The sequence below is a fragment of the Patiria miniata genome, unplaced genomic scaffold, assembly GCF_015706575.1.
Source record: "Patiria miniata isolate m_02_andy unplaced genomic scaffold, ASM1570657v1 HiC_scaffold_7, whole genome shotgun sequence".
NCBI lineage: Eukaryota > Metazoa > Echinodermata > Asteroidea > Valvatida > Asterinidae > Patiria > Patiria miniata.
Window position 1 is genome coordinate 40,255,371 of NW_024037074.1, and position 15,038 is coordinate 40,270,408.

At 41.2% G+C, this 15,038-nt stretch overlaps 1 protein-coding gene and 1 non-coding gene across 2 annotated transcripts in view; both read left to right on the forward strand.

Annotated features, from left to right (window-relative positions):
* Positions 1-13,113, forward strand: part of LOC119718755 (WD repeat-containing and planar cell polarity effector protein fritz homolog) — a 35,674-nt gene extending 22,561 nt beyond the window's left edge. Inside the window, exons 17-26 of the mRNA XM_038188162.1 lie at positions 557-648; positions 1,105-1,203; positions 2,650-2,755; positions 4,918-5,032; positions 5,959-6,146; positions 7,652-7,751; positions 8,843-8,945; positions 9,972-10,118; positions 11,161-11,270; positions 12,047-13,113. Of these exons, the coding sequence (XP_038044090.1) occupies positions 557-648; positions 1,105-1,203; positions 2,650-2,755; positions 4,918-5,032; positions 5,959-6,146; positions 7,652-7,751; positions 8,843-8,945; positions 9,972-10,118; positions 11,161-11,270; positions 12,047-12,180 (1,194 nt within the window). The 3' untranslated portion in view covers positions 12,181-13,113. The remainder of the gene's footprint in view (positions 1-556; positions 649-1,104; positions 1,204-2,649; positions 2,756-4,917; positions 5,033-5,958; positions 6,147-7,651; positions 7,752-8,842; positions 8,946-9,971; positions 10,119-11,160; positions 11,271-12,046) is intronic.
* Positions 10,583-10,655, forward strand: Trnal-cag. Its single transcript has one exon. It is a non-coding gene; the product is annotated as a tRNA-Leu (tRNA).
* Positions 13,114-15,038: the final 1,925 nt, after the last annotated feature.

Below are 15,038 nucleotides of genomic sequence, written 5' to 3' on the forward strand. Positions count from 1 at the left end.
AGGGGGTACTTGTGAACATAGTACATAACCGCAAGACATATAAAATGTTAATTTAGCAGAAACAGGTTGACACCCAACATGTCTTGTGATGCACACTGTTTGATAGTCTGTGGAATACCCCCTTGCACAGGAAGGGTCGATGATATGGGAGCAGAGTCAGCGAATAATTATTCGAAAACAAGACTGCGTCTTAAACCTTGAGATTCTGACCATTCACTGGGTGCCTTCTATCGGGTCTTGGGTAACCCGTGGCAGGCAAATTGACCAATCAACAGCTTAGTCCACATTTCGAAACGACGTCACAATTTCTAAAATCGACTCTGATTGGCTGGCGCGTGGGATGGCATAAAATGTGCTTTGCTCACATAAATCAGATATTGGTTACGGAGAGGGTTCCGTTAGACAACGGGTGATACTCAGACTAACTGTTCAACACTGGCTGTCAGCTGGATTTTGCTTAGAACATAAATTTGCTAAACAGTATTCTTAGTAAGCACTTCCATGACCTTGTGCCCAGATCCCAACATGAATATTATTCCCACTTTCATCATAGCAGTGTTTCGACATGGCTCTGAACCCTCTCAATCTACTCACCGTCGGGGAGACATCTCGCAGCTTACCGACGTTACAACTCACAAAGTGTTTCAGGTAAGAATGATTTGTGTCTACACCTATCTTCTGATTATACCAAGACTATACAGCTATATGATTTCAGTGCGCCAACCACTTTTGAGAACCTCGTGGATGGGCCACACCACGTGCGCGTACTAGTTTCCGCGCGCATAGTGCAGAGTTGCACTACTTATTTTCTTCTGAATGCGCACAACGCCATAATGTCTTCGCGTGAGCGTCGGACGTTGCGGCTGAATGTCTCACCCGATGGTCTCCCCCAACTCTCCCTTTCTTGCCTGTGAGGGGGTACTTGTGCACGGAGCCTATAAATCCAGCTCGTACTCGTACTTTTGGAAATGTGTAGCCCAAATACTTTTTTCCATTATGTCACAAATTGGCATTAGAATTTGCGCCAAAAGAATACATTGGCTGTATTTGTGATCATTTTGACATGGTTGATTTCCGTTGAAAACATTTTTCCCCCTGAAACAGATCCCCGGTCACAATTGGAACCCTCGTGTGGAGCCATTCCACCAGTTTATCTGACTGCATTGCCGATGCCCAAGATTCTCTTTTGATGATTTTCAATGGGTGAGTAACAATTAAAGGAAGTAGGCATGTGGGGATTTTCCGAAGTTGAAAGGATAAAGAGGAAATTGGAGTTTATGATTAAATCATGAATGGAGTATTCCCTGTTTTCCCAAAATGTTAAAGGGAAGATACAACATTTCCAGACATCCAAAAACGAACTGATCAAATTATCATGAAATAAGTTATTGGATTGTTAGGGAATGACAGTCTAAAGCATCCTGTAAAATCGTGGCTCCTGGTGTGCCAACAGTTGCAAGAAAAATGGTATTTTTCCAACGCTGGTTGGCCAACCAGCTATGGAGAAAACTGGCTTTTTTCAAAAACTGCTCCTTATTTTTCATATTTAGTTATTCTGCATTTTCTTTGCAATTGATTACACACCTGTGAAGGGGTATAAGCCTGCTAGACTGATTCTCTGACCTTAAAATCCCCAAAGTCTATAAATTGCTCCGTTTCATCTTAAGAGGGGTCAGGGAACCAGCCTACAAGAACATGATTGGTTTTCTTGGTTTTTCCAACATCTACAAGCCCAAAACGTGAAACAAGTGATTTTAATAATACTTGCTATGACATACTAATCCTCCAAATCCATTTATTTCTGGAAATTGCAGCAAAAGCAAATGTTGTACATTCCCTTTAAGTATCAAACTGAAAGTTGTTAACATGCTACTTTTATATACTTTTTGCTGAATTGGAGTGCTGTGGCCTCGTGGTCTGGAGCATTGAATTCATGGTCTGCGGGTAATTCTGCAGGTTATGGGTTCATTTCCCGCCTGGGGTTATGGGGCGTGTGTCCTTGGGCAAGGCACTTTGTCACTCATTGCTTCTCTCCACCCAGGAGTAAATGAGTACCTGTGAGGGCAGAGATGGTTATTGTGATTGATTGTAGCTGCCTTGCCTCAAAATGGCAGCATCGAGCTGTAAACTCCCCAGGGAGCTGAGATGGTATTTAGAATGTTTCATTGGCCCAGTGAGCAGGGTAATAATAATGTAAAGTGCTTTGATCTTAGTTCAAAGTGCTATATTACAACCCGTTGTTATTATTATTATTATTATTATTATTGTAATGTATATAACATTTAGGGGTACTGATTTCAGGAATGGAAATATAGACCACCAACTAATCTTAGATTGTAAAAGTCATTTTTGAAAAATTGCATTTAAAAATCCTGCTGTTGTATTCAAGTGAATGAAGAGTCAACTGATAAACCAGGATGAATGGAGGTTTTAAAGATTTCTGATGGAACAAAATCAATGAGAAAAGGTAGCACAGGACTAACAGATGGAGGTTGACCTGAAAACAAAAAAGTGACCACCCTGTCAGATTTTGACTTTACCCGTCTGTACTGCAAATTGGTAAATTTCTGACTTTATGCTCATTTCGTGGTGACAGGTCATGTACTTTTGGTCCATCATGAATAGTTCTGCTCTTCCTTTACATTTCAGTGGCCCCATATCAATCTTGCAGCTTCACCTGGGAGTGCTTAGTAGAGGCCAGTTGGGGCCACAGGAACTCATCCAGCAGTACCTGAACCATCAACAAATCAACGAGGTAATCATAGAAAAGAGAACTTCCTTACGGTCTGTTGACTTGGTACTTCATCCTTAATCCCTCCTTGCTATAGCAGGGCCCAGTATGCCGTGGTATGCTGTCTGGGGGCAGCTGCAAGGCAGCTGCTACTGTACAGAGGCTACTGTGCAGTGATGTGTATAAGCCTGTGCAGTGAGGCGTAACAACCTGTTGGCAAGGGGTTAAAGGCATATAGGATCATTTGAATTTATCCCAAAAGTAACCAACAAATTGTTATCAAAACTCTTACTTGAATTAAAGGCCGGACTGGTACTCTTAACACCCGTGAAATTATTCAGTCTGGGTTGCTGTCGTTTAGAAGAAATCAAGAAATGAAGGTGATTTCCAACGATCATTCAGTTGGCTGATTTTTGGAATAAAAAAATACTGCTGACGGAATAGTGTTTCATGATCAAACGATTGTGCATGGTGTTTCACTGTTTCTTTGAAGAGTGTAATATTCACTGAGCTGAAACTTCAACAGGTTAGGTTCTGAACATTCTTCTTTGGCTATTGAGCGGTATTATTATCAGAAGCGAACAAACTGCATGAAGAGCAAATTATCCTATATGCCTTTAAGCAAACTTGAGTCCTTGATCCTGATTGGTGGATCCATGGCAACAACAGTGTGGTATTTGTCCATATTGCATGCTCCATATTCCACGATGCCATTGCAGGTTGTTTTAAGATTCATGCGTTTAACTACATGCATGCACATGTAAAGGGTTAACAGCTGAAACGCAACCACAGCGTACACGTTGCATCTTGACTGTGCATCAAGTTTGCGTGACGATTCGGCCAAGTTGCATATGGGACACGGAAGCACTACATTATTCTGTTTTCCACTTGCGGTGGTGGAACAACTAATAGTAAATCCCACAATCACTAAAAAAAGTTTAACGTGGGCCAAATAACATGCAAAAGATGCTTAAGTGTTTGGGTTGCCTGGCGGTTTTTACGTCATTGGTAACATGGTCTATAAAACACCTCAACGGATTGCATGTGGTGTGATGAAAAGGTGATTCTGGGGCCAATTTCATAGAGCTGCTTAAGCACTGCTTAAGCACAAAATTTGCTTAAGCACAAAAATGTCTTGCTTAATAAAATCAGTTTACCGGCCAAAACTCCATGTGATTGTTATGCTAAATAAAAACAACCGCTAAATACCAGTCACAAGCAATGTACATCGCATGGAGTTTTGGCCGGTAACCTAATTTTACTAAGCAATGTTTTTTCGTGCTTAAGCAAGTTTTGTGCTTAAGCAGCTCTATGAAATTGGGCCCTGGTTTTGAATAGGCATTGAGTCTCTGTATTATTATACGTGTAAAGGTACCACTAAGGAGACACGTTATCGTAATTTCTTACCACAATAAGAGACATCGGTCATTAGGGAAACATTTTCATGTCTCCCTAATGTCACAGCCCCCCTTTAGAGGCAAAATTTTACTGTCGCAATTAGATTATATTTGTTGCTCGTGGTCTAATGAGTAAACATAACGAAATTCGTGGAACAAGGACAAGGGAATATTGGGTTAGGGCACATTTAAGTTTGAAAAATGTTGTGCACAAGCTATGGGAATGTCTCCCAAATGTCCAATCCAAGGTAATTACTATTATAAGATGGAGTTTTGCGTCGGGGTGATATAAATCAAATTAGGTTTTGCCCTTCACCGACGTTTTTAAACACTGTATACTCGGTGTGTTACCTCCCGAGTGAAATTTGGAACAAATCACTCGGGTGGGACTCGAACCCACCACCTCCTGCTTTCTAGTGCAGATGTCTTACCACTCGACCACCGAGCTAACGGGATCGGTTGGCCGGTTCGAACCTGATGTACATAGCAGCGGGTACCGCATAAACTATTATAAGATGGAGTTTTGCGTCGGGGTGATATAAATCAAATTAGGTTTTGCCCTTCACCGACGTTAGCACGGTGGTCGAGTGGTAAGACATCTGCACTAGAAAGCAGGAGGTGGTGGGTTCGAGTCCCACCCGAGTGATTTGTTCCAACTTTCACTCGGGAGGTAACACACTGAGTATACAGTGTTTAAAAACGTCGGTGAAGGGCAAAACCTAATTTGATGTAATTACTATTATTAGTATTTTATGTATTATTATTTTTTGCTTTCTTTTTCTGGTTGAGGCTGTTAACCTATTGAATGTGATGAACTGGAACACGGACAGCGGTAGCTGCTTTACCTGCCTGACCACCATCATCAATAATCTCTTGAAGCTACCACTCAACCCTGACAGGGAAGGTAAGATCAAGACAATTGCTGTAATCATCCAGTTGTAAAATCTGACACTCTAGCTAAAAATCTCTGTCCCAAATAAGAGGTAATGTTTCGATTTGCACGGCTTTCCGTTTCGTGCATAGTGCTACATGTTGATCTCGAGTCCAAAATACGAAAGGAAAGTTGAGTTGCATTTAAGAAAAAAAAAAACCACATTCAGGTTGTCCATTGTCTTTTACCCAATATGCTTCTCGGCAATCTTTCAGTGTCAAAAGTACTTTATATATTACATTAAATTTTATTACCAAAATCAACTTCATATTTAGTACTTATTTTTTCCCTACGTGATCTGCAAGCTTTCCTTTCTTTATGCATGCTTAAAGTCCAAAGTATGAAATAAAAGTTGACGTGCATTCAGGGAAAATGTATTAATTTTGACCAACCCAAAATGCTTCTCGTCAACCTTTTTGAATAAAAAATGCTTGTGGGCAATTCCAGCATTAATAAATGTCCGTGACCGAGCTTTTAAGAGCTCAGTGAATAAACCTGCAAATGTATTTTTCAAATCTTATACATCCATTATCTAGTAATGGTCAAGGAGATGACAGATTAGGAGTTTTGGATCATTTCTCTGAATCACTGTCCCAGACATTACATTTCCTTTCATAACGCTAGAATTGCCTTTTTAATATTACTACTTCTGTTTGTGTTCTACTTTAGCTATTAATTTCACATTTCGATGGTGATTGAGAGTCATGAGGTATTACCAAACTAACTTCCAATTAGTACTTTATTTTGTTCGTATGTGATCTGTAAGTTTTCCCTCCCAGTGATGTGATACAGCATACATGTTGCTACTGCTATTAAACTGGTTCTCGCACCTATAAAGATAATGCCAGAAAGATAAAGGAAATGCAGATTACTAAAACGTTCCCCCTTTTTTAATCCAGCTGCCCTAGAGGCTAGTCTGGGCAGCTTCTACGCCCCTCTAAGGCCCCTGTCTGAGGTGATCGTAGTGGACTACCGCGACCCCATCAGTCGTCTGGCGCGGCGATTCTTCCATTATCTGTTGAGGTATCAGCGCTTTGAGAAGGCCTTCTTGCTTGCCGTTGACCTCCACTCAAGAGACCTCTTCATGGTAAAAGCAAACACAAACCTTGTCGCTAAAAATCTTTAAATCAGCTTTGCTCCTTTTTGTACTGTGGCTGGGACTTGGGCCCAAGGCCTCTTGTTTAGTAGTGCAACAGCCGATTTCACGAAACTTCACGCAATGGCGTAAGTCCACTTGCGCCACAAGATATTGCGTAAGGTGCGCAACATTTCAAGATGGGCAACATTTCAGTTATGACAATTTCACGAAAGTTTCATAGTGCTGAAATCCGCGATTTGCGCAACAAATTATGGCATAACTTGCGCAATCATTTTAGGTGGTGTAAGTTGTGGCATGGCGACTGAAAATGACCTATTTTACCAGCAATTCGTGATCATTGTGAAGCCTGTTATTGCACAACTTATTAAGGATGATACAAAACACTTACAGCTTTGTGTTTGAAGTAAGTGAATAGCTATTTTACTAGTGACATAGTTTTTAGAGTTGCCGCACGATTCCGAAGAAAGTGGGACAAAACTACTTTCAAAATGGCGGGCGGAGGTAATTGAATAACTGTTTCATAAGCAAACAAAATCATACACAAACTGTTATTAATCTCATCTAAGATGTTTAGATTATTTAAAACGTTGTGCAGCTACACCATGTTTCGTGAAATCAATCGTAAAGTATTGCGCAGCTGCGCAATAAATTTGTTGCGCAAGTCCTACGCATGGCGTAAGTTACGCACTGTTTCGTGAAATGAGCTGCAGATGTCTTAACCACTCAACTTCAAAGCTTGCTGGGGTTAGCTGGCCAGTTAATTGTTACTAAAAACAATATGATGTGACTGGGTAAAACCAAGCATTGAAATTTCAGGTGAAGAACAAATTTCGTCCATATCTCTGCAATTTATTTTTGATTCGGCTTTTCATTAATATCCTAAAGCAGTTGGTAGCATGAGAAACATCTGCTGGATAGTTTACTTGGGAAAAGTGACTGTCACTTTCCATAAGCTAGAAAGCTTGATATTTGTATTGGTAAGCACAATAATAAATTCCTGATCTCAGTAAGGTATACACTTGCGTAACTACATGTCGTGTTCCGCACAAAAAAATGTTGTGTGGAAGTGGAAAGTCCCCATAACTTGGTCCAACTGTTCCGAACAATAGAAAACTTCCCCATAATGTGGTCCCTGCCAGTCACTGGCACTGAAAAATTCCTACTTAGCAGAAAATTCCGTGCTTACGGATTAGCGAGAAATATTGGCTTCTGACCATGCATATATCCCATAGGATTCTGTGCTGACAGGGTAAGCACAGAATTGTTATGCTAGCGCGGTTAGCAGAAAATGGTGACGGGTAAGCACGGAATTCCTTGGTTAGCGGAGCCATAAAATTGGGCCCTGAAGTGCCGATCTTAGAACTATGCATTAAAAGTGGAAGATTTCATAACTTAGAAAATGAGAAAAAGAGTTTGGTTTTAGGGGGGGGGGGAGGGGAAACCAGCAAATCATGGCAAAAGTCGCATCATGTTTTGTTTTTACCTTATATCAGGACATTCACTATCTTGCATTGGACAAGGGAGAGATGGCCCTAGCGACGGTCGCTAAGCAGAAAGCAGATGAGATTGAGCAAGAGATGCCTTCTGAATCAGGTACAAAATAATCAAACTGAAAAAGAACCTTGGTGAAGTGTTGTATCTCGTAGGTTGTTGCTGGACTCATATTTTCTGCTTGGCTTTGCACAACGTTCAAGCAGCTGCTTAAAATAGGTCCTTTGTAACAAAACAGGGTAATTTTTAAAACTAGCTACTTCATAGGCACTTTTGCTGGAAACATTCATGAATTTTCAAAAATCTCAAATGCGTGGGGAAAACATGGCAGATTCTTTTGTACACAAACTTTAAAGATATAGTCCATCATTTGTAATTTGTGCATTTTGTTTGTTTGAACCAACAAAAGTGTTCAAAATCTAATGAAGGATACTGAATAACTAACCTGATGAAGTTTCAGCTCAGCTTCAGCTGTATATTCCGAGAAAAACAGCATTCTAGGATCTCAATTTCAAATCAAAAGTTGCTGAATCATGTTTTGAATTGTTTTGAATTGCAGCTATACGCGATGTCGCGCACTGATCCGACGAATTATAGCAACCGGGCGCGCCTGTGCGTCGTGCCAATGCTTGCGCGCGCTTCGCCGAATAACAAAACGAACTACTAGTTTAAATTTTCCTACGGTGCGTCTTAAGACGCACCGTTGGAAAGGCCTTCTTTCGTTGATTACTTCAAAATGACAGCTTGCCAGAAAGAATAATTTCACAGGGAGTTTAGTCCACTTACTATCTTTCAACCAAGTATGTTTTTCAACAATAATTACGCCAGTTACTTTTCAGATGGCTGCAAATGATGGACTATAGCTTTAAAAGGCATGTTTGAATATTGGTGATCCACTGAAAACAAACCTACTGATTTAATGAGCGAAGTCGAGGGATTTCTATGTTTCCTCAATCCGAGACATTTGTTGGAATATTCTGAAGTATTTTGCAGGGGTAAACCCTATGCATAAGCTAGGTAACAAATGAAAGAAAGTAGATGAAAGTGACAACACAATCCATTGAGCTAGCAGCTTCTGTGGGTTATTGGCTTTATTTGTGGGAGTGGACTTCTTGGGATAATATTTTTGGAAATTCAAGATTGTCATAACGTCACATGTTCAGTATTTCTGTTTTGGGGGTTATTTTTCCCAGATAACTTTGACTCTTTGAGTGATTCCGTTGAAGAGGAGGATTTCTCCAGTGATTCTTACAGCAGCGGGAGCGAAGACCAACCTCGACCTGCATCCCCAGCAAGGTAAAGAGACAAAAAGTTACGACACATGAGGCTGTTTACGGGCAACTTGTTCTGGGCAATCTCCAAGAAGACGATGAAAGGCGAATTTTTATTCCATGTAATATGCAAGGAATGTTCATAAACTGTTGAAAAATGTCAACTGTTCATCGTGAGGGTTCCTTTAGCTTGTAGTCTATTGGGTTGCCTCCAAGTTGCCTGTGAAAGTTGCCTCGTGTGACTTTGGCCCTTAGACTTTTGAAGCCCTTTAGTGACTGTACTGCCCCTAAACACCAAACCATTTACTCACAACTTTGTCCAAACTACCTCTTTTTTTTCACGTTTTTCTGGATATGCTTTAAGTTGAAGCTGTGAGTAACAAATGGTGTTCATCTACAAGGCTTAAGTGCATTTGTGTGTGCACTTGGTTTTCTCTTTGAAACGATGAAGAACAGATAATTAACTCCAAGAAAATCTATGCGAGAAGTTGCCCACGAGGTTGAAAATTTATGTCTCTTAGGCGTAGACTTCTTGGCTCACTGATAGACTTATCTGAGTACCCATATTAGGAACCATCACGTTTAAGGGTGGCATCATACATGCGCCCAGGTGGTACATGTACATGTACACTCAGTGCTCATGCAAACTTCAGATTTCAGATTACATGTGAACCGTGGAGCCACCTCCGTGATGGACCATGGCGGACCGTTTGAAGTCTGATCCTGGCCAGCACGTCGATTGTCAGATCGACCCACAACGGAAGGGTCAACCTGATTGTAATACCTACGCGCGTACTGATAGGGTACTGCGTTAAACGCGACACACGAGTGTGCAGGAGAATAGGCCCATCAAACTAAAGGGAGGCGGCACAGCTAAGACAACCAAGGCAACCAAGAAGACATTTGAAGCATGAGGCTGTCTTTCCTCATATACATGTGTGTTATGAGGCCTGGTGTTTGGTCTTTGGTCTACCTCAGTAATGGCAATCAACAAATTAGTCTTTTAAAACCACTCTTCAACTTGAATGCTTTTTTCTTTAAATATCGGCAGAGCTACAGGAGCATCTGGTAGAGATGAGAAACAGAGAGGCCCAGGATCCAGCAGGGCCTCGCCCGAGCCTGTCAGAGCAGGCAGACACATTGAACGAGAGGCGTGGTACCAGGCTGAAGAGCAGATTGACGTCGCCTATGGTCTGGGGTGAGAAAATAATGCTTGGGTTTAACCAGTTGGTCTCCGTACAGTCCCCAACGCCCCTGCCTGTTACTGCGTGTACTACTCAAAATCACCCCAGCATTGTATGGGAATGTAGATTTATTGGGAAATAAATATATTGTTGCAAATGTTTTTAGTCCCCTTTTGGCAACAGACCCCAACAGGACTAAAAAAAAATTGTATACTGAAAAAGCTCTCTGAGTATTAAGGCTGGTTCATACAAATGTGAGGCCGAAATCACCCGAGTGATTTTTTCCAACTTTCACTCGGGAGGTAACACACTGAGTATACAGTGTTAAAAAAAAAAAAAAAAAAAAAAAAAAAAACCTCGTTGAAGGGCGAAACCTAATTTGATTTATATCACCCCGACGCAAAATTGCATCTTATAATAGTTTATGCGGTACCCGCTGCTATGTACATCAGATTCGAACCGGCCAACCGATCCCGTTAGCTCGGTGGTCGAGTGGTAAGACATCTGCACCAGAAAGCAGGAGGTCGTGGGTTCGAGTCCCACCCGAGTGATTTGTTCCAACTTTCACTCGGGAGGTAACACACTGAGTATACAGTGTTTAAAAAAAATTAAAAAAAATTAAAAAAACGTCGGTGAAGGGCGAAACCTAATTTGATTTATATCACCCCGACGCAAAATTCCATCTGATAATAGGTTTAATGTCACAAAACAAAATTCCCCAGAGTTGAAATGTGTCTGACTCTGGCAAATTTGCAGCGCACAGAATTGACGAGAAGTCATAAATTTTGGTTCACATTCACAGCAGGTATGAACTGGCTCTCAAGTTCTTTTGTGGGAGTCAGAAGCCATACAACCTTCTAATTCTGCGTCGTGTGTGTGAGAGAATTGAACAGGAGTGTATTTTGTTTCTCATGATTGTATGTGCCTCAGTTATGTGACACTTACGTATTTTCGTAAGTGAAGGAATGTACACTACATTTGACAGTTCATGTCACCTACGGTACTTTTTTTTTTTGCAAAAAGGCTTTATTTGAAAACATGGATTGTGTTTTTCAGGTCTGATTTAGAGGAAATTCACCTTGATGCCTCGGAAGGTCTTGCCAGTATCCCTGGAGATGTCTACACCCAAGTACTGACAGACAATCCATTCGGATGGGACAACCAAAGTAAGAAATCCTGAAGCGGCTGTTCCTTGATTTTGATGGGGGGTGGAGGGGGTGGAGGAGAAGCAGCAATTTGGGAAATTCATTAGGGGATGGGGGGGCATGGATGCTAAGCTTACTCTAGGGGGCGTTTTTCAAATATGTATGTATGCATGTACGCACATGCTCAATTCTCAGCAGCATACTGTTGCATTTACATGATTTGTAGGAGGAACATAAACAAGTGGTGGATGTTAAATGTGTGCAGATTTGGGTAATGAATATTTTTGGGAGGTAGTGGGCGAGTATTGTAATTGGGATCTACCTACAAAAATGGGTGAGGGGACATTAATTTGCCCTAACCATCCCCCTTGAACAAAATCACCCTTGTCCAAAAGCCTTTCTTGTTTTCTCATTCCACTACGCTGTTTTGAATGTCATTGGAAGCCTGTAATGTAAACATGATTTTACAAAACTCATTGTCATTTGCAAAGCATTGTAGGGTTATGAGACTGATACAGGTTTTGCATTCGTGTGTGTACATTCAGTCATACAAATACCGATTGGCAGTTGTTTTTGGCTTCTTCGTAGTCTAGCAATGGAATTAAGCTGCTGCCAACAGAAGTGTTGCTGAGTTCCTCTCATATCAGGCCACACCTGAATAGCGGCTACGCCTTTCAATTACCAGCCTCTATGGAAGTGGCTGAGTCAACTTGCCATAGACATGTGCTTTACTACCAGCCATAGCCAAGTAATGAGGACGTGGCTCAACTCTTAATTTGACTGCATTTATATTACAGAGCCTGATGATGACCAGAGGAGCAGAGAAGCCCCAGAGGCAAGAGGCGGGATAGTCGAGGAAGGTGAAGGACAGGAAAGAAAGGAGGACGGAACCACCAAGACGGTCAAAGTCATCCATTTTGGCATGGTGTGACACGTACCCTCCACCCCAACCCTGCCCGTGGGTTTCAACTGTCCACTTTGCTAGTATGTCAAGCCACTCCAGATTGCTAAACTAAGCTTCAGACATGATTTATGTGAACTATGTGCTGAAACAGAACACAAGGCATGGAAGAAAACGTGTGCGTTTTTTTGCGTGAGTGTGCATTGGTACTAGGCAAATATATGGCAATAGCATTCCCATAATATCTCTCTTTGTGTTACTGTTATAAACGGATTCCACAGTGACAAACTCATGTGGGCAATTCCATGGTAACTCACATCACATTTGGAGGGGGTCTTCCATCAACTTTGCACTGTTATTCTATGAAGTCAAAGCATTGAGGGTGAATTTTTCTCACAGCAGATCCCTTGAAATGAAGTGACTTAACTATTTTTAAAAAAAAGGCCAACAACATAAACTTCTGTCGATTACTCACTTTACAAGAAAAGGACATAACAAAAAATTATATGCCCTGCATTTGAACGGTTCCTCATACTGTATACTGATGGAACCTATTCCGTACTTCATCTCACTGCCACATCACTCAAATGAAAGTTCTTGTTGTCCCCTTTAATTTGATATCACATTTGAGGTGCTGCTTGCCCATGGAATTGCCCATAGTCAGTGTGTTTCCACAAAAATTTCACCACAGGACAGCCTGCAGTTCCATTTCCATGGCAAATATTATAGAGATGGCAACCGCATGCCCATGCTTGTGGCAACTGTAGAGGGTATTGTGGCCTACTATAAACGAGCTAAGTGAGGATATGGTATCAAAGTCAAGACCCTTATTAGCTTGATTCAGTTTCAACTGAATGGGAACAAAAATATAGCAAAGAAAATGGAAATGGCACTATACTGTGTCCTCACCTATCACTAGTGTCACTGTACAGTGAGTAGTTGCACTGAGGGCCGTTCAGCTAGGTTTAAAGAGGTTGTGGAATGCTCGAAGACATTTCCGTCATTTTTCGGGTATATGTAGCCTAAGGTGTGATGAAATAAAAACGACTATTGTTTCTGTCATAAAATGAGTACAAAAGTTATTTTTGAGAGCTGTTTTTCAAGTCCTGTCATGCCTGTTTCAACCCGAACGTGCACTTTGTGTAAAAGTCGTCGTTGCGGGCAGCAAACAAAAAAAACAGTAAATCGTGACGTAATAAACAGGAATCCCGATGCAGAGTAGCATACACGAGTCCTGTTTATTACGTCACGATTTACTTTGTTTTGTTTGCTGCCCGCAACGACGACTTTTACACAAATTGCACGTTCGGGTCGAAACAGGACCTGAAAAATAGCTCTCAAAAGTACCCTTTGTACTCATTTCATGACAGAAACAATAGTCGTTTTTATTTCATCACACCCTAGGCTACATACATGTATTCCCAAAAAATGACGGAAATGTCTTCGAGCATTCCACATCCTCTTTAAGTAAACATGTGGACTTTGAAGGGTTGAAATCGAGAGGTACTTTGTCTGATTGAATTTTTTGTGAGCACTGTATACTGTCAGATGCAGAGGGCTTGTGAGAAAAAATCCACAAGTTTACCTCATGTGGGACTGGAACCCACGACCTCCTGCTTACCGGTGCAGACTTCTTACCTCTCAAGAGGTGTTTACTGTTTTGTGTGCTGCTTGCACACAAAGGAAGAGAATCTTTGTCCATTGATCATAGTGTGCATATGTCTCTCTCAAAGACAGCCATCTCTGTAGGAGAACTGCAACTGCGTATTACGCAATCAAGCACGCATTGCGCAGAGTTGAAAATGTTCCAAACACGTGCGCTTGTTGCTCGAAATGTGTTCGAAATATGACGCAGCCGATGCGCGTTATGCAAGTTGATGTTCAAAATGCCGATGCACGTGGCTGGTCTGTAGGAGATGACGTCATTTGAGAGAGACCTGTAAGAACATAGATTAATCTGTAGGCATGTAGTGTCAATCCGTATTCATCCTGAAATAAAATTGTGTATATTTTTAACTATGTTCAGCATTCCACTCTCACTGGTGCCTTTTGGATAGATAGCACACATGTGTAAGTTGTATGAAGTTCTGTGCATGACTAAAGTGCATGTATACTATGGTTCAATATTATTTAAAGTCTTTCAACTTAGTTCTGTATTTTTAATTTGCCCAAGCCCACATGAAAAATACATTCCAATTGGATTTCAGCAAAAGATTTTCGAAGCCACCATTGTAGAATGGTTTGTACAAAATTGTAAATACAGTGAATTCGATGTGGAGATAATTAAAACAAATGTAAGAAACAAGAAATCCAACTGTGTACGACCCCAGATTTCTTTTCCGATCAGTTGCTGTGATTTGCTGTTATTTCACACCGGACGTAATGAAGTTGTATTGGAAGAGCAGCTTGAAGAGAACTGGAGGTACGAGATGGGGAAGTTACAATGTTTTATTATTCTGCTGCAACCTTCGTTTAAGGTAATATACAACATTTCCAAACATCAAAAAACAAAATTATTATCTAATGACAATACGGTGTTGTTGAATGGCTTTTTTTAAAACATCTGTAAATCTCTGGTTGCAAAGTTCAAACCTAACCCTCCAGGGTATTTTGGCTAGAAACCCAGCCAAACGCAACATGCAACACTTGTCTAAGTGACAAGCCTGCCAAGTGTAGCAAGATCCATCAGGCCAAAAGTCTCAAGGCCAAACTGCCTCAGAGTCTGTGATTGCCAAATGCAGCAGGATACAACTGTGGCATTGTTCAATGGGACTAGCTCTCATTGTCTCAGAAGTGGCTGTGTATGCACTGGTGTTGGTAGCTGAATGCATCCAAGTGCACCAGACTTTCAACCTAATGCACTGTGTTGCATCTGGCAGGGTTAGGTT